General features: G+C 45.0%; 1 protein-coding gene across 1 annotated transcript in view; it reads right to left on the bottom strand.

Moving 5' to 3' along the window:
• Positions 1-1,477: 1,477 nt before the first annotated feature.
• Positions 1,478-20,060, bottom strand: part of lrrk2 (leucine-rich repeat kinase 2) — a 71,529-nt gene continuing 52,946 nt past the window's right edge. Inside the window, 14 exon segments of the mRNA XM_046355980.1 lie at positions 1,478-1,658; positions 1,837-1,982; positions 2,212-2,280; positions 2,768-2,997; positions 3,151-3,303; positions 3,394-3,657; positions 6,634-6,827; positions 7,118-7,333; positions 7,510-7,781; positions 8,342-8,502; positions 14,449-14,639; positions 16,917-17,029; positions 17,171-17,317; positions 19,531-19,722. Coding sequence (XP_046211936.1) covers positions 1,861-1,982; positions 2,212-2,280; positions 2,768-2,997; positions 3,151-3,303; positions 3,394-3,657; positions 6,634-6,827; positions 7,118-7,333; positions 7,510-7,781; positions 8,342-8,502; positions 14,449-14,639; positions 16,917-17,029; positions 17,171-17,317; positions 19,531-19,722 — 2,324 coding nt within the window. The 3' untranslated portion in view covers positions 1,478-1,658; positions 1,837-1,860.

Raw genomic sequence — 20,060 nt, 5'->3', positions numbered from 1 at the left:
TGATGCTACATCATACATTACAAGTACAACAGTCATGACATGACTTAAAATCTTGCATCTTGACAAAAGACAAGGAATGGGGTCATTTGGTAAACAAACGCATGTATTGAATACATCATCAAATATGGCCCTTGAGAAGTGAGAATTTATTTCCTTTGGCTTTTTTTCCAGTTGTCTCCAGTTTCATTTTATAATGGTGATAACAGGTAAACAACACACATGTATAATGAAAACAACACAAAATGAAGCATCCCTTTTAGAGTTTTTTCAGTCATACAATTTGTAATAACATTTGGCAGGAGCGTTTCAATTGAAAATAATAAATGGCCTAAGATTAAAAGATTATTTATTCAAAGCCATTTTACTTACTTTTAGGTATTGTAGTATACAGTCAACCCCTGGTCAGTGCTTGCAATAGTTTGGGGTGATTATGAAAGTGTGCACTTAAATAAAGCATGCAAATATCCAGACAGCTTTTGGGTTTGGAGAAATAAGTAAAATATTAAAGTGCACTTAAACAATGTAACCTAAATCAAGTGCACTCGTGTGGTCTCTCCATGGTCTTTGACACGGTCCAAAGTGCCCTGAGAAGTATGACTGTCAGACAATGTCAGTTTTTGAGATAGTTTTATCTCTGTGATTTCAGTGAGGTAACATCTCCCCCTGTACTGGTACTGCATGTGTGTACTGGTACTGTATGTGTGTGTGTACTGGTACTGTATGTGTGTACTGGTACTGCATGTGTGTGTGTACTGGTACTGCATGTGTGTACTGGTACTGCATGTGTGTACTGGTACTGTATGTGTGTGTGTGTACTGGTACTGTATGTGTGTGTGTACTGGTACTGTATGTGTGTGTGTACTGGTACTGCATGTGTGTACTGGTACTGCATGTGTGTACTGGTACTGCATGTGTGTACTGGTACTGTATGTGTGTGTGTACTGGTACTGTATGTGTGTGTGTACTGGTACTGTATGTGTGTGTGTATTGGTACTGCATGTGTGTACTGGTACTGCATGTGTGTACTGGTACTGTATGTGTGTACTGGTACTGCATGTGTGTACTGGTACTGCATGTGTGTACTGGTACTGTATGTGTGTACTGGTACTGTATGTGTGTACTGGTACTGTATGTGTGTGTGTACTGGTACTGTATGTGTGTACTGGTACTGTATGTGTGTACTGGTACTGTATGTGTGTGTGTACTGGTACTGCATGTGTGTACTGGTACTGCATGTGTGTACTGGTACTGTATGTGTGTACTGGTACTGTATGTGTGTGTGTACTGGTACTGTATGTGTGTGTGTACTGGTACTGTATGTGTGTGTGTACTGGTACTGTATGTGTGTGTGTATTGGTACTGCATGTGTGTACTGGTACTGCATGTGTGTACTGGTACTGTATGTGTGTACTGGTACTGCATGTGTGTACTGGTACTGCATGTGTGTACTGGTACTGTATGTGTGTACTGGTACTGTATGTGTGTACTGGTACTGTATGTGTGTGTGTACTGGTACTGCATGTGTGTACTGGTACTGCATGTGTGTACTGGTACTGTATGTGTGTACTGGTACTGTATGTGTGTACTGGTACTGTATGTGTGCAGAAAACACACTACTTCACTGAATCTTCAGAGAAAATCCCTTTTCCATGTGTATTCTGTGAACAATGAAAAGTAAATATAGCAGTAATTGGTAACTACTGAAATGGTTTTACTATTGACTTGATTATTGGTATGGGTAATATACATGGGCAGTGTAGTACAGGTGTTATGGTTTCTACTATTGATGTGTATAGGTAGTATTAATGGAGCGTGTGGTGTAGTACAGGTACGTACCAAGCTGTGGGCTCAGTAATTGACTCAGTCGTTTTGCTGCTCTCTCATCTTGGCTGTGATTTCCTCTCTCATCTCACAGTGTTTGTTGAGGTCCTTGACCTCCAGAGGCAGAGAACTGTTCCACACCATCAGTACAGACTGCTCGTCTGGGAGCACGCACACACGCACGCACGCACACACACACACACACACACACACACACACACACACACACACACACACACACACACACACACACACACACACACACACACACACACACACACACACACACACACACACACACACACACACACAGATTGTACTCTCAATATCTCATTTAGGTTTTCTTGGGAAATTCTGTGTAGTTGTTAGGTCTTTGTCATCGTTTCTTACCATATTGATTCTTATCTTGGGACAGTCTTCTTCCCAAAACCAGGACCACATTCTTACGGTTTAGTGTTTCTATGATATGAAAATAATACACGAGTTCGTGAAACAGGAAACAACTCGCAAACAGGAAGCAGACCTAGGTTCAAATACTATTTCAAATATCTCAATTACTTTCACATATTCGAAGTACGTATTTAGATATTTTTTATTTGAAACAAAGAGTAGTTGAACATTTTAATGTATTTAGAAATATACTCACATGCACTTTACCCAGGTATTTGAAAATTCTCTTAAATACAACTGCATTGAATATTAGCTTTATAAATAACCCTTAAAATACTTGTTTTGGGCTGTGTATTTGAAGTGGCAGACTTACCATTAGGCAGAAAAGGCAATTGCCTCAGGCCTCACATCATCAAGTGGCCTCATGAGCTTGGCATATTAAAAAAATAATTATACTAGTAATCATTTTTTTAAAATCTATCTATTTATATATATCTGCTCGAGGCCCCTCAATGAGAAACATAAACAGCCATACAGATAGACAGACAGTCGTTACCTATAAAAACAGAGGCCATGCTGCGTATGGACTGGCAGTGGGGGCTGATGACCTGCAGCAGCTGGAGGTTGGCCAGCTCTACCAGGAGGAGGTGGCCTCCCCGGGTGCCGATCCACAGGGTAGTGGTGGTTTGTTGCACCAGGAGGGACTTGATGTTCGCCCAGGTTGGAGTATCCGCTCCAAATTCAAACTCTGAATTAGCCTTTCTGGGTTGCCGGCTGGAGTCGTGTCTATGGGCCAAGAACACAGAGTGGGTTCAGGCAGTGGTTCCCAAATTGTGGGGCATGTGAGGGGTAGGCGGAGGAGTGAAACAATTTAGGAACCACTTTCTGTTTTTTCCCACAGCAGTGGAAACGTGTGTGTGGTGTCAGAGTGGAGCTGACCTGAGTAGTTTGGCACAGTCAATGCTGTCAATCATCCGCTCACTCTTCTTATTCCACACCTCCACGCTCTGCCCTCCAGCCTTGCTGAGGTACACATGCTTCTCCACTACCATACGAGACACACACGGCTCACAGCTCACCGCATGATGCTGCCTGAGGAGAACACACACACACTTAGAAAACAAATCAACAGCCCTGCAGGCCGCCAAAATATCGGGGTACATCTCTGAAGGTGACACTCACTGGAAGAGGCTGTTGGGTTTAGTGTCAATGGTCTTACAGACGCCATAGTCTGCGGTAAAGGAAAGGATTCTGGTCCCACAGCCGGCCCACACAGTGGTCCTGTCCAGGGAGTGACCTGATTGGCCCAGACAGATCACTGGGGTGTTGACGTTCCCGATGTGCAACGTCTTGACTGGCTGGCCATTCTCCACCTGGAGCGCAGAGTCCTCATAAACCGTCAGAATTCCATTTGCTGTCCCAACTAACAAGTAATTCTTTCTTTGACTGAAATTAAATGCAAAAAAATCAGTGTCAGTACTTTACTTGGTAACATAATGTTAACATCACTGTAAAAACAGATTAAATATTGTATATTCTACCTTTACCAGATGTACTTTTCCATGTACAGCTATTTGGAACGAGCATAGCATAGCAGTAGTCATAGCCATAGTATAGCATAGCATAGCATAGCATAGCAGTAGTCATAGCATAGCCTAGCATAGGGTTTAATACCGTGACCAAAACAGTCACTTGCGACCTTTTCACTTGGCAGTGCGACACACATTTATTGGTCGCAACATTGCCGGGGAAAATGTTTTACCTGGTCATGCTTTTAAAAAAATGTATTATTATTTATATTTTATTATAATTTATTCAACTGTAATGTGCAATTGACCAAAATGAAAACAACTTTCAGAAGAGGCAACAACTGCACGGGAATGCCCCTGTCTGTGTGTGTCAGTCGATTATCCCGGCAGTCGCCCTCTTGGGCCAGTGAAAAAAGCATAGTAATAATGCTATCTTTAGTTTAGGCCACATAATTGATTAAAAAAAACAGAAGGATTCCTGAAGCAGTTTGTTCGTCATGGAGATTATTTATCACACGTGCACTGTACACATACAGTATAGCCTATAGATAATCTGTCGGGCAGAGAGCGTGCAGCTCTCAAACAACTGGTTGTTGCGTGGAGTGAAGACCCACAGAGGTAGAAAGGATGTTCCAAGTTATGGCATCTACCAGTAAATGCCAAGTCAAGAATGGGCAAATCAGGCAGCGGAGGCCGTCTCAAAATAACGTCTGGAATGGAGTCATTGGAATGGTATCAAACACGTGGTTTCAATGTGGTTGATACCGTTCCACCAACTCCATTCCAGCCATTACTATGATCCGTCCTCCCCTCAGCAGAGCCTCCACTGAAACCAGGTATTTAAAAAGTTCAAAGTCTTGGCTGAATATTTGCGATGCACAATTAAGTCAACATGGAATAGCCTACCTTGAAAATCTGACATTAACTCGTTGATCCTTGAAAAGTCATCGAAGTCATGGATGCCAATTTATAAATTCCACTGCTCCAATATAATAATTATGTAATTTAATTAATGATCAGTTTTTATGCGAGATGTAGGCTCTTTCGTTGTTTAAAGCCATTTCAATTGAAGAATGTTGCGCTAGTCTGTTGCGCTTGTTGAGGTTATAATGAGCAAGACAACATTGAATAATGGCTTCAACTTGGTTTACTATACAGAGTGTTCCATTACAATGGGAACCCGGTTAATGGTTGCTTTTTCATTTTAAAACAGGATACAGTAACCTCTCAATAACTCTTCAACATCTCAAATGGCGAGACTGACTAGCTATGGAAAGACTTCATTAGTGTGTTTGTGTCGGGAGCAATGCCCACATTATTCGGATATATTTTAGAATGTAAAATGCCATTGGGTAAGCAGGCCTATTAGAATATGCACTATTCTTCGTGGTAATGCATACTTTTTTGCATAGATTTTGTGGGGATTTGTTTTGCTGTAGTCTATTACAACAATTAAATATAAAGTCCTTGAAAATGTTAATTGTTTGTCACGGGCAAACTTACCTGAATGCCAAGCCCTGCTCTGTGCGGTGTGCATAGGGTCTATATGTCTACCTCTTTGTGTAGCTGTTAGCGATGCTAATGTTAGCCTAACTGTTTGCGGGTGGATGGAAAGGCATTTAAAAGGTAACTACAAAGTAGCTTATGCCTACCTGGCAGAATCATGATTATCTACGGAGCTGTGAGGGGAACGGCACCTCAGTACCTCCAGGCTTTGATCAGGCCCTACACCCAAATAAGGGCACTGCGTTCATCCACCTCTGGCCTGCTCGCCTCCCTACCACTGAGGAAGTACAGTTCCCGCTCAGCTCAGTCAAAACTGTTCGCTGCTCTGGCTCCCCAATGGTGGAACAAACTCCCTCACGACGCCAGGACAGCGGAGTCAATCACCACCTTCCGGAGACACCTGAAACCCCACCTCTTTAAGGAATACCTAGGATAGGATAAAGTAATCCTTCTCACCCCCCTCCCCCCCCTTAAAATATTTAGATGCACTATTGTAAAGTGGTTGTTCCACTGGATGTCATAAGGTGAATGCACCAATTTGTAAGTCGCTCTGGATAAGAGCGTCTGCTAAATGACTTAAATGTAAATGTAAATGTATTTGCATCAATCCAGTGGCCATTTGTTTTCAAAACTCCATCACATGTGCAGAGCACGGGAAGTAGGGGTGCTGAGAGTGCTGTAGCACCCCTGAACAATCTCAAAATAAATAAATATTTCACAAAAGCAGCGCACTGGTCCTTTACTATTGCTGTTTTAGCGGACCAATACAGCCATCTGTAGAAACACCTCCACAACTGGCTGACTTGGTGCAGACCTGAATTAAAGGGTAACTACATTTTTTTTAAATCTAAATTTCTCTGATTTTTCCCAGACCTTAAAAATGGTTGTCCCCGATGTGGTTTAAGCATTGTTATGGACTTAGAACATCCAATTTAGTTGTTTTTCTATTTAAAAAAAGTGTGATCTTGAGAGCGAAAACCTGAAGAAATGCAAGGAAATCAGTCCATCTCCCCACAAACTTTTTTGTTTGTTACCTTGCCATAATTGTAAAAAGTTCTGCCCTCTAGAGGATTTCTCATAAAATTACACATAGCACTTTAAAATCTGCAATAAATACATTTTGTACTTTATTTGAACAGTCTCTTTCCTTTGCTGTTACAGTAAATATATCTAAATCAATGTAAGAACACAAGGCCATGCTAATGTAAAAGATGGCTAGCCATTATTAGCCTGGTTCTCTATGGAATGCAGGCACATTATGGGACACAGGTCAGGTCATTATCAATTATATATATATTTTTTATAAACAAAATTGGTTTGACCAAATGATGTTAGTGCAGAACCCTGATATAGCCATAGCTTAGCATCTAGTCTGACACTCTCTTACCTGCGCTGAGGTTGTGTGTGGAAGAACAGTGATGTCACAGCGTCGGTGACACTCTGCAGGTTGTGCCAGTTGGACAGGTTCTGAGTGCTGATCATGACCAGTGCCCCTGATTGTGTACCAGCCACCAGCCAATCACAGGCTTCGTCTGGGACTTGGACAGTCACCAGGCATAAGACAGGACTCGTGTCAATCACCTGCAGGGAGAAGACAGACATTAGCATTGAGGAATACGGGAATTTTAAACACAGATTAGTCTGTGTTTGTGTATTGTGAGGACCTATGTCAAAGAGAATTATGAGGACTTATAGTACCAGTCAAAGGTTTGGAAACACCAACTCATTCAAGGGTTTTTCTTACATTTTTACTATTTTCTACATTGTAGAATAATAATGAGCTGGTAGAGCTGGTATTATGTTGGAAACAAGTACTTTGCAAATCCCTACAATGTGAGTGTCTTCGTTGAGAGATCCTCTATTATGAATACCTGTGTTGTGACTTTCTCAGTCTCCAGGTCGACAGAAGCGACACAGCCCAGTCTCCGTGTGCTGCTGCCCCCTCCCACCCAGGCCCTTGGGTTAGAACTGGGGCCGTCGCTGGCGCTGCTGTAGCCCACCGTGAAACACTCAGCATTGGCAGCTCTGCTGACCACCAGCTCCCTCATCAGACACAGCATCTCCCCAGAGTTCAACCTCTCAAACACCTACAGTACACACAGGCAAATATAGTCACAGTTAGTCAAACACCAACACAAATGCAAGTAGTCAATTTAGTCACACCTTTACATAGTCAGTTCAAAACCTACAGACAGTCAGTGAAACATCTACATTTCACACACAGCCAGGCGGAGACAAGTAGCAGTAACAGTAGAACAGTTACCTGTGTGGAGGTGGGTCTGTCCTGGGGATTCTCCCTCATACAGTCCTTCATAAGCTCTTGGAAGCCTGGCCAGGGAGAGCAGCCGTGGTGCCTCACTGGGTCTGGCAGCTTGCCCTGCACAGCGATCTCGTCAAACTCGCTGGGGAACTTCATGCCATCTGAGATGCGCTCACCACAGGTCAGCAGGTCGTATAGCAGCAGGCCGAATGAGAACACGTCTGCCTGCTGGTTGTAGATCACATTGCCCCGGGCAACCTCTGGCGCCCGGAAACCTGGGTGGGTGGAGAGAGAAATGGTGAGGGGAGAGGGAGGGAGAAAGAAGGAACAGAGACAGAGAGTAAAATAGAGGAGGAGTCAGGGGGCTAGAGGAGGACAGAGACAGAGAGTAAAATAGAGGAGTCATGGGGCTAGAGGAGGAGGACAGAGACAGAGAATAAAATAGAGGAGGAATCATGGGGCTAGAGGAGGAGGACAGAGACAGAGAGTAAAATAGAGGAGGAGTCGTGGGGCTAGAGGAGGAGGAGCTAGAGGAGGAGGACAGAGACAGAGAGTAAAATAGAGGAGGAGTCATGGGGCTAGAGGAGGAGGACAGAGACAGAGAGTAAAATAGAGGAGGAGTCATGGGGCTAGAGGAGGACAGAGACAGAGAGTAAAATAGAGGAGGAGTCAGGGGGGTAGAGGACAGTCATGGGGCTAGAGGAGGACAGAGACAGAGAGTAAAATAGAGGAAGAGTCAGGGGGGTAGAGAAGGACAGATAGAAAGGGATGAAGGAAAGGAATTTGAAACATAATGAGATGTTCCCTAAATGTACACTGCAGGGTTAGTTCCTACCTGGGGTGCCCTCAGAGCTCCTGACCCCCATGCTGCAGCAGCACTGAGCGATGCCGTAGTCTGTGATCTTAGCGATGGTCTCTGAGTCAGTTTTCAGGTTGAACAGCAGCACGTTGTGAGGCTTCAGGTCCCGGTAGATGATCATGGACGAGTGGAGATACCTGGCAATATGGAAGGGAGGTAAAGTGAGGAAACAGTGATGTACAATGTGTCTAAATTGAGAGTTCCCAATATAGATCATCAATTCAAATGTGTTTGTTTGGGTTTACTATAGACATACAGTGGGGCAAAAAAGTATTTAGTCAGCCACCAATTGTGCAAGTTCTCCCACTTAAAAAGATGAGAGGCCTGTAATTTTCATCATAGATAGAATTCAACTATGACAGACAAAATGAGAAAAATAACATTGTAGGATTTTTTATGAATTTATTTGCAAATTATGATGGAAAATAAGTATCTGGTCACCTACAAACTCTCACAGACCTGCCTCTTTAAGAGGCTCCTCTGTCCTCCACTCGTTACCTGTATTTTCGCATTTCGGTCCGCAGGTAGTATAACTTTTCATTACATTTCATTATAGTACAACGGTTTGATTTGTCTAATCTTAGCAATTTCTTCTTAGCTAGCTACATAGCCGTCTTTGTATCAAAGATAATTGCGTAATTATCGTATTTCGTCGTCCTAACGTAGTCTACACTGCTATCTGCCCAGCAGCTAGCCAGCTAGCAAACGTCTACCGTCTACCGAATAGCAGCACTGTAGAAACTATTACACTCAACTGAACGACTTGATTAGTGTAGTGTTAGCTAGCTACATAGTTGTCTTTGCTGTCTTCGTATCCAAGATAATTGTGTAGTTTAGTGTGTGTAGTCTTAGAGTGATTATCTTAATTTACCGAGGTTAGCTAGCCAGCTATTTGTCATCCTTAACTTGGAGACACTGCTAGCTAGCCAACGTATACCGAATAGAACTTCCGCACTCAACAACCCAGGCGCATTCCGCTTCGCTCCACAGGTAGTATCACATTTTCATTTCATTTCATTACAGTACAACGGTTTGATTTGTTTGATCGTAGCTAGCTACATAGCTAGCTACATAGCCGTCTTTGTATCAAAGATAATTGTGTAGTCTAGAGCGATTTTCTAGGTTAGCTAGCCAGCTATTGTCGTTCTTTTAACGCAACGTAACGTAATCAACACTGCTAGCTAGCCAGCTAGCCCCCGAATAGCAGCACTGTAGAAACTATTACACTCAACGGAACGACTTGATTAGTGTAGTGTCAACAACGCAGCCACTGCCAGCTAGCCTACAAAGTCAACAACGCAGCCACTGCCAGCTAGCCTACTTATATGCCATTTAGCAGACGCTTTTATCCAAAGCGACTTACAGTATGTGTGCATACATTCTACGTATGCATTAGCGTAGCCTCTTCTGTAGCCTGTCAACTATGTGTCCGTCTATCCTTGTTCTCTCCTCTCTGCACAGACCATACAAACGCTCCACACCGCGTGGCCGCGGCCACCCTAATCTGGTGGTCCCAGCGCGCACGACCCACGTGGAGTTCCAGGTCTCCGGTAGCCTCTGGAACTGCCGATCTGCGGCCAACAAGGCAGAGTTCATCTCAGCCTATGCCTCCCTCCAGTCCCTCAACTTCTTGGCACTGACGGAAACATGGATCACCACAGATAACACTGCTACTCCCACTGCTCTCTCTTCGTCCGCCCACGTGTTCTCGCACACCCCGAGAGCTTCTGGTCAGCGGGGTGGTGGCACCGGGATCCTCATCTCTCCCAAGTGGTCATTCTCTCTTTCTCCCCTTACCCATCTGTCTATCGCCTCCTTTGAATTCCATGCTGTCACAGTTACCAGCCCTTTCAAGCTTAACATCCTTATCATTTATCGCCCTCCAGGTTCCCTCGGAGAGTTCATCATTGAGCTTGATGCCTTGATAAGCTCCTTTCCTGAGGACGGCTCACCTCTCACAGTTCTGGGCGACTTTAACCTCCCCACGTCTACCTTTGACTCATTCCTCTCTGCCTCCTTCTTTCCACTCCTCTCCTCTTTTGACCTCACCCTCTCACCTTCCCCCCCTACTCACAAGGCAGGCAATACGCTCGACCTCATCTTTACTAGATGCTGTTCTTCCACTAACCTCATTGCAACTCCCCTCCAAGTCTCCGACCACTACCTTGTATCCTTTTCCCTCTCGCTCTCACCCAACACTTCCCACACTGCCCCTACTCGGATGGTATCGCGCCGTCCCAACCTTCGCTCTCTCTCCCCCGCTACTCTCTCCTCTTCCATCCTATCATCTCTTCCCTCTGCTCAAACCTTCTCCAACCTATCTCCTGATTCTGCCTCCTCAACCCTCCTCTCCTCCCTTTATGCATCCTTTGACTCTCTATGTCCCCTATCCTCCAGGCCGGCTCGGTCCTCCCCTCCCACTCCATGGCTCGACGACTCATTGCGAGCTCACAGAACAGGGCTCCGGGCAGCCGAGCGGAAATGAAGGAAAACTCGCCTCCCTGCGGACCTGGCATCCTTTCACTCCCTGCACTCTACATTTTCCTCCTCTGTCTCTGCTGCTAAAGCCACTTTCTACCACTCTAACTTCCAAGCATCTGCCTCTAACCCTAGGAAGCTCTTTGCCACCTTCTCCTCCCTCCTGAATCCCCCCCATCCTCTCTCTCTGCAGATGACTTCGTCAACCATTTTGAAAAGAAGGTCGACGACATCCGATCCTCGTTTGCTAAGTCAAACGACACCGCTGGTTCTGCTCACACTGCCCTACCCTGTGCTGACCTCTTTCTCCCCTCTCTTTCCAGATGAAATCTCGCGTCTTGTGACGGCCGGCCGCCCAACAACCTGCCCGCTTGACCCTATCCCCTCCTCTCTTCTCCAGACCATTTCCGGAGACCTTCTCCCTTACCTCACCTCGCTCATCAACTCATCCCTGACCGCTGGCTACGTCCCTTCCGTCTTCAAGAGAGCGAGAGTTGCACCCCTTCTGAAAAAACCTACACTCGATCCCTCCGATGTCAACAACTACAGACCAGTATCCCTTCTTTCTTTTCTCTCCAAAACTCTTGAACGTGCCGTCCTTGGCCAGCTCTCCCGCTATCTCTCTCAGAATGACCTTCTTGATCCAAATCAGTCAGGTTTCAAGACTAGTCATTCAACTGAGACTGCTCTTCTCTGTATCACGGAGGCGCTCCGCTCCGCTAAAGCTAACTCTCTCTCCTCTGCTCTCATCCTTCTAGACCTATCGGCTGCCTTCGATACTGTGAACCATCAGATCCTCCTCTCCACCCTCTCCGAGTTGGGCATCTCCGGTGCGGCCCACGCTTGGATTGCGTCCTACCTGACAGGTCGCTCCTACCAGGTGGCGTGGCGAGAATCTGTCTCCTCACCACGCGCTCTCACCACTGGTGTCCCCCAGGGCTCTGTTCTAGGCCCTCTCCTATTCTCGCTATACACCAAGTCACTTGGCTCTGTCATAACCTCACATGGTCTCTCCTATCATTGCTATGCAGACGACACACAATTAATCTTCTCCTTTCCCCCTTCTGATGACCAGGTGGCGAATCGCATCTCTGCATGTCTGACAGACATATCAGTGTGGATGACGGATCACCACCTCAAGCTGAACCTCGGCAAGACGGAGCTGCTCTTCCTCCCGGGAAGGACTGCCCGTTCCATGATCTCGCCATCACGGTTGACAACTCCATTGTGTCCTCCTCCCAGAGCTCTAAGAACCTTGGCGTGATCCTGGACAACACCCTGTCGTTCTCAACTAACATCAAGGCGGTGGCCCGTTCCTCCCAGAGCTCTAAGAACCTTGGCGTGATCCTGGACAACACCCTGTCGTAGGCGGTGGCCCGTTCCTGTAGGTTCATGCTCTACAACATCCGCAGAGTACGACCCTGCCTCACACAGGAAGCGGCGCAGGTCCTAATCCAGGCACTTGTCATCTCCCGTCTGGATTACTGCAACTCGCTGTTGGCTGGGCTCCCTGCCTGTGCCATTAAACCCCTACAACTCATCCAGAACGCCGCAGCCCGTCTGGTGTTCAACCTTCCCAAGTTCTCTCACGTCACCCCGCTCCTCCGCTCTCTCCACTGGCTTCCAGTTGAAGCTCGCATCCGCTACAAGACCATGGTGCTTGCCTACGGAGCTGTGAGGGGAACGGCACCTCAGTACCTCCAGGCTCTGATCAGGCCCTACACCCAAACAAGGGCACTGCGTTCATCCACCTCTGGCCTGCTCGCCTCCCTACCACTGAGGAAGTACAGTTCCCGCTCAGCCCAGTCAAAACTGTTCGCTGCTCTGGCCCCCCAATGGTGGAACAAACTCCCTCACGACGCCAGCGGAGTCAATCACCACCTTCCGGAGACACCTGAAACCCCACCTCTTTAAGGAATACCTAGGATAGGATAAAGTAATCCTTCTCACCCCCCTTAAAAGATTTAGATGCACTATTGTAAAGTGGCTGTTCCACTGGATGTCATAAGGTGAATGCACCAATTTGTAAGTCGCTCTGGATAAGAGCGTCTGCTAAATGACTTAAATGTAATGTAAATGTATTAATGGCACCTGTTTGAACTTGTTATCAGTGTAAAAGACACCTGTCCACAACCTCAAACAGTCACACTCCAAACTCCACTATGGCCAAGACCAAAGAGCTGTCAAAGGACACCAGAAACAAAATTGTAGACCTGCACCAGGCTGGGAAGACTGAATCTGGTAAACAGCTTGGTTTGAAGAAATCAACTGTGGGAGCAATTATTAGGACATGGAAGATATACAAGACCACTGATAATCTCCCTCGATCTGGGGCTCCACGTAACATCTCACCCCGTGGGGTCAAAATGATCACAAGAACGGTGAGCAAAAATCCCAGAACCACACAGGGGGACCTAGTGAATGACCTGCAGAGAGCTGGGACCAAAGTAACAAAGCCTACCATCAGCAACACACTACGCCGCCAGGGACTCAAATCCTGCAGTGTCAGACGTGTCCCCCTGCTTAAACCAGTACATGTCCAGGCCCATCTGAAGTTTGCTAGAGAGCATTTAGATGATCCAGAAGAAGATTGGGAGAATGTCATATGTCTACTCGTCATGTTTGGAGGACAAAGAATGCTGAGTTGCATTCAAAGAACACCATACCTACTGTGAAGCATGGGGGTGGAAACATCATGCTTTGGGGCTGTTTTTCTGCAAAGGGACCAGGACGACTGATCCGTGTAAAGGAAAGAATGAATGGGGCCATGTATCGTGAGATTTTGAATGAAGACCTCCTTCCATCAGCAAGGGCATTGAAGATGCCAGGGTAGTGGGTTCGATTCCCGGGACCACCCATACGTAGAATGTATGCACACATGACTGTAAGTCGCTTTGGATAAAAGCGTCTGCAAAATGGCATATATTATTATTATATTATTATTATGAAACGTGGCTGGGTCTTTCAGCATGACAATGATCCCAAACACACCGCCTGGGCAACGAAGGAGTAGCTTCGTAAGAAGCATTTCAAGGTCCTAGAGTGGCCTAGCCAGTCTCCAGATCTCAACCCCATAGAAAATCTTTGGAGGGAGTTGAAAGTCCGTGTTGCCCAGCAACAGCCCCAAAACATCACTGCTCTGGAGGAGATCTGCATGGAGGAATGGGCCAAAATACCAGCAACAGTGTGTGAAAACCTTGTGAAGACTTACAGAAAACATTTGACCTCTGTCATTGCCAGCAAAGGGTATAAAACAAAGTATTGAGATAAACTTTTGTTATTGACCAAATACTTATTTTCCACCATAATTTGCAAATAAATTCATTAAAAATCCTACAATGTGATTTTCTGGATTTTTTTTCTCATTTTGTCTGTCATAGTTGAAGTGTACCTATGATGAAAATTACAGGCCTCTCTCATCTTGTTAAGTGGGAGAACATGCACAATTGGTGGCTGACTAAAATTTTTCCCCCCTACTGTACTTGGAAATAACTGAATATCATTGAACACTTTGTCTGACGCGTGTGCACGATCTTGTGGGCATTCACCTGTATGTAATGTGTGTATATATATGTTTGCATGTGTCTATTGAGCGATTAACCTACCTGAGCCCGTCGGCCACCTGCAGAGCAATCCTGTGCTGGAGCTTGCGGTTGAGGCTGCTGTTCTCGTGTTCAAACAGAGAGTCCAGGGATCCTCTGGGGGCTAACTCCATCACCAGGAGATGAGGGGCCGCCCCGGCTGCCAGCAGCCCCACCAGGCTGGGGTGGTGGAGACGACCCAACACCACCAATTCCTGGAAAGAGACAGAAGGAAAAGAGACCAACTTAAAGAGTACTGCTTGTCTAGCCTGAAGACAGTGGCACGCACGCACGCACGCACGCACGCACGCACGCACGCACGCACGCACGCACGCACGCACGCACGCACGCACGCACGCACGCACGCACGCACGCACACGCACGCACGCACGCACGCACGCACGCACACGCACGCACGCACGCACGCACACGCACACGCACACACACACGCACGCACACACACACGCACGCACGCACGCACGCACGCACGCACGCACGCACGCACGCACGCACGCACGCACGCACGCACACACACACACACACACACACACACACACACACACACACACACACACACACACACACACACACACACACACACAACCTGGCCTGACACATCACATTAAATTATTCCGCTACTCGTTCGTTACATACTTAGTCTGAGCCTGCCATCATTGAAGTGGTTTGTGGTGACGTCAAAATGAGGGGTGTTGTACAAAAAGTCATCAGCGATTGGATCATCTCTAACCGGAGCAAAGAGTCTGGATAGCCAGCAACTGCTTATCGGATCCATTTCCAATCAGTCAATTCAGGAAGTAACCTGAAATTCCTGTTTCCCAAATTGACCCCAACCTCATAGCTCATAGCTTCTCCAGGACTATATACAGTGCATTCGGAACGTATTCACACCCCTTGACCTTTTCTACATGTTGTTACGTTACAGCCTTATTCCAAAATGTATTTTTTTATTTATTTCCCCTTATCTACACACAATACCCCATAATGAGATTTGAATACATTTTTGCTCATTTATAAAAAATAAAAAATTGAAATATCACGTAAGTATTCAGACCCTTTACTAAACACTTTATTGAAGCACCTTTGGCAGCGATTACAGCCTTGAGTCTTCTTGGGTATGATGCTACAAGCTTGGCACGCCTGTATTTGGGGAGTTTCTCCCATTCTTCTCTGCAGATCCTCTCAAGCTCTATCATGTTGGAATGGGTGAGCGTTGCTGCACAGCTATTTTCAGGTCTCTCCAGAGATGTTCGATCGGGTTCAAGTCCGGGCTCTGGCTGGCCCACCCAAGGACATTCAGAGACTTGTCCCGAAGCCACTCCTGCATTGTTTTGGCTGTGTGCTTAGGGTGGTTGTCCTGTTTGAAGGTGAACCTTTGCCCCAGTCTGAGGTCCTGAGTGCTCTGGAGCGTCCCCACAGCATGATGCTGCCACCACCATGTTTCCTCCAGATGTGACGCTTGGCATTCAGGCCAAAGAGTTCTATCTTGCTTTCATCAGACCAGAGAATCTTGTTTCTCATGGTGAGAGTCCTTTAGATGCCTTTTGGCAAACTCCAAGCGGGCTGTCATGTGCCTTTTACTGAGTAGTGGCTTCCATCTGGCCACTCTACCATCAATGCCTGATTGGTGGAGTGCTGCAGAGACGGTTGTCATTCTGGAAGGTTCTCCCATCTACACAAAGGAACTCTAAAGCTTTGTCAGAGTGACCATCGGGTTCTTGGTCACCTAATATAATAATAATAATAATAATATAATAATAATATAATATATAATATATGCCATTTAGCAGACGCACCTCCCTGACCAAGGCCCTTTTCCCCCAATTGCTCAGTTTGGCCAGCTCTAGGAACAATCTTAGTGGTTCCAAACATCTTCCATTTAAGATTGATGGAGGCCACTGTGTTCTTGGGGATCTTCAAAGGTGCAGACATTTTTTGGTCTCCCCCCAGATCTGTGACACAATCCTGTTTTGGCGCTATACATACAATTCCTTCAACCTCATGGCTTGGTTTTTGCTCTGACATGCACATTGTCAACTGTGCGACTTTATATAGACAGGTGTGTGCCTTTCCAAATCATGTCCAATCACGAATTTACCACAGATGAACTGCAATAAAATTGTTGAAACATCTCAAGGATGATCAATGGAAACAGGAAGCAGCTGAACTCAATTTCGAGTCTCATAGCAAAGGGTCATAGCACTTGTTTTGTCTTTGTCATAATGAGGTTTTGTGTGTAGATTTCTGAGGAATATAGGAATATGTTTTATTTAATCAATTTTAGAATAAGGCTGCAATGGAAAAAATGTGTAAAAAGTCAAGGGGTCTGAATACTTTCCGAAGGCACTGTAAGCCTGTTTTTTCCTCTATATCTCTCCGGGACCAGCAATGATCACTAGAACTTCCTGGTCTTGGAGCTATTCTCCAGATATTCCTGCAGACACTAAAACACCTGACTCAGATGATTAGATTACCTGTCGGAGTAGTCGGTGTATATAGAGATCAGAGGCATGCTTGTTGAAAATCTTCACTGCCACCTCTTCATTTTTGTAGATGCCTCGATAGACAGACCCAAAACCACCATCCCCTACATTCAGAAAATGAACAAATTTGTGTCATTGACACTGCAGCTGTTGAAAGAGACGACAGTCCCACTGACCTTTCTGAGCTTTGTGATTTGCCTGTAAACGAAAAACACAATACAAAAAAAATTATTATTGTAACTGACCCAGCAGATTCTCCTTGGTAAGGTCTATCTCAAGCTCCTCACTGTCAAGGATGATTCCAGCAGGCTGGTCACTGAGGATCAGGTCTGGAGCAATCTGAGAGATGGGCACTGTGCAGCGAGGGTCCTCCGGGTTTACCAAAAGACAGTCTACAGGAGGAAGGGAGATTAGAAAAGAGAGAGATCAGGCATAAGTTAAAGGTCCAGAGGGATCAAAAATGTGATTTACTGTGTTTTATATATATTGCCACACTATGATGTTGGTATAATACTATGAAATTTAGAACATTTGAATGATTCCATTTTAGGGCTCCTGAGTGGCGCAGCAGTCTAAGGCACTGCATCTCAGTGCTAGAGGTGTCACTACAAACCCTGATTTGATTCCAGGCTGTATCACAATCGGCCGTGATTTGGAGTCCCATAGGGCGGCGCACAATTGGCCCTGCGTCTTCCAGGTTAAGGTTTGGCCGGGGTAGGCCATCATTGTAAATAAGAATTTGTTCTTAAACCTGTTGAGTGTAGGGGGCAGTATTTTCGTTTTTGGCTAAAATAACGTACCCATTTGAAACTGCCTATTTCTCGGTCCCAGAAACTAGAATATGCATATAATTCTAGAAAAGATAGAAAAGACTCTAAAGTTTCCAAAACTGTCAAAATATTGTCTGTGAGTATAACAGAACTGATATTGCAGGCAAAAACCTGAGGAAAATCTAAAAAGGAACTGCTGTTTTTCCTGAAAGCTCTCTGTTCCATTGGATGCCTTGCCTCCATTTAACCTCTTGAAGCTAGGGGGCACTATTGTTATGTTTGGAAAAATAACTTTCCCAAAGTAAACGGCTATTTCTCAGCACCAGATGCTATAATATGCATATCATTGACAGATTATGATAGAAAACACTCTAAAGTTTCCAAAACTGTCAAAATATTGTCTGTGAGTATAACAGAACTGATATTGCAGGCGAAACCCTGAGGAAAGTCCAATCAGGAAGTGCCTCTTATTTTGAAACCCTTCTGTTCCTATGCATACCTATCCTCCATTTAAAGGGATATCAACCACATTCCTATTTCTCTGGCTTCCCTAAGGTGTCAGTCTTTAGACATAGTTTCAGGCTTTTCTTTTTTTAAATGAGGGTGTAAGATCACATTGCGTAAGTTAATACGTAGGGGCTCTCAGAGTGAGTTTTTGCACTACAGAGTAAAGCCGCCATTGTTCCTCCCGCTGTTATTGAAAAACCTACACACTCAGTTGATATATTATTGAATATATATTTTAAAAACTACCTGAGGAATGATTATAAAAAAACGTTTGACATGTTTCTATGGACATTATGAAGACTATTTGGAATTTCCGTCTGTGTTGTCGTGACCGCTCTTTCCTGTGGATTTCTGAACATAACGTGACAAACAAACAGAGGTATTTTGGGTATAAAAATAATCTTTATGGAACAAAAGGAACATTTGTTGTGTAACTGGGAGTCTCGTGAGTGAAAACATCCGAAGATCATCAAAGGTAAGCGATTTAATTTATTGCTTTTCTGACTTTCGTGACCAATCTACTTGGCTGCTAGCTGTTTGTAATAGTTTGTCTACTGAGAGAGATGTTCTTACATAAACGCTTGGTATGCTTTCGCCGAAAAGCTTTATTAAATCTGACACGCCAGGTGGATTACCAACAAGCTACGCTGTGTTTTGCTATATTGCACTTGTGATTTCATGAAAATTAAATATTTGTAGTAATTTAATTTGAATTTGGCGCGCTGCAATTCAGCAAATGTTGATGAAAATGATCCCACTAATGGGATGGGTGCGTCAAGAAGTTTTAACTAACTTGCCTAGGTAAATAAAGGTTAAATAAATAAAAAATGTGTAAGGGCTGTTTGAAAAGACCACCTGAAATTTCAGCCTGTTTTGTTGGGATGGAGATTTGGCCTCCCTGGTGACATCACCCAACAGTAAATTAGTTAATAGACCATTAAGAAAGAGAGTTCCAAACCTCTCTGCCAATAACAGCTAGTTTTCTGTTTTTCATCGCCACTCAGACCACTCCAAGACAGTCCTAGCAAAATTATTGCTTGAGAAATCGCTCTTTGCTAAGAAGCTGTTTGTTTATTTTTTACCATTTGAATGGCAAAAAAAATCACAGTAAGGTGATTTGATATTGAGATAAAAACGGCTACATTAGACTTTTAAAAATGTATTGTTACATTAAAGTAGCTCTTCGTGTATCACTCCCATGAATTTAAGAACATGCACAATTGCTTGTAGTGTTACCAAATTGTTGTGATTTCTTTCAATTATGATATTCCAGAAACATGACTAACACAGGTATCGATTGTGTCAAATCCAAGCGTTAAAAGACATACCTTTATCTATGTGAGTGAACAGGTCCTCCAGCAGTATCTTGCTCCACTCCTGTCCATCCTTGAAGCTGTACAGAGCCCATTTCTTCAGCAGGGTCTCTCCGTTGCCATGGATATCAGTGGCGAGGAGACCAGGGAACCACTCCTCCAAGAGAGAGTCAACATGGTCCACTACCTGACCCAGTAACACACGACCTGAGGAGTAACACAACCATCATCATCACCACCACCACCACGTCACCCGCAACCTCTGTATTGAGCTAAAGAGCTGCCGCTTTCAAGGAAAAGGACGCCAATCCGGATGCTTATAAGAAATCCTGTTACGACCTCCGACAAGCCATCAAATAGGCAAAGCGTCAATGCAGCAGTAAGATCGAATCCTACTACGCCGGCTCTGATGCTCAAAGACATGGTAGGGCTTACAAACTATCACTCATTACAATGGGAAACCCAGCCGCGAGCTGCCCAGTGACGTGAACCTACCAGATTAACTAAAAGGCCTTCTATGCTCGCTTCGATGCAAGCAACACTGA

Source organism: Oncorhynchus gorbuscha, linkage group LG01 (assembly GCF_021184085.1).
Source record: "Oncorhynchus gorbuscha isolate QuinsamMale2020 ecotype Even-year linkage group LG01, OgorEven_v1.0, whole genome shotgun sequence".
NCBI classification, from domain to species: Eukaryota; Metazoa; Chordata; class Actinopteri; order Salmoniformes; family Salmonidae; genus Oncorhynchus; species Oncorhynchus gorbuscha.
The sequence above is the reverse complement of the archived record's forward strand: the minus strand, read 5'-3'. Positions and strand labels throughout refer to the sequence as shown.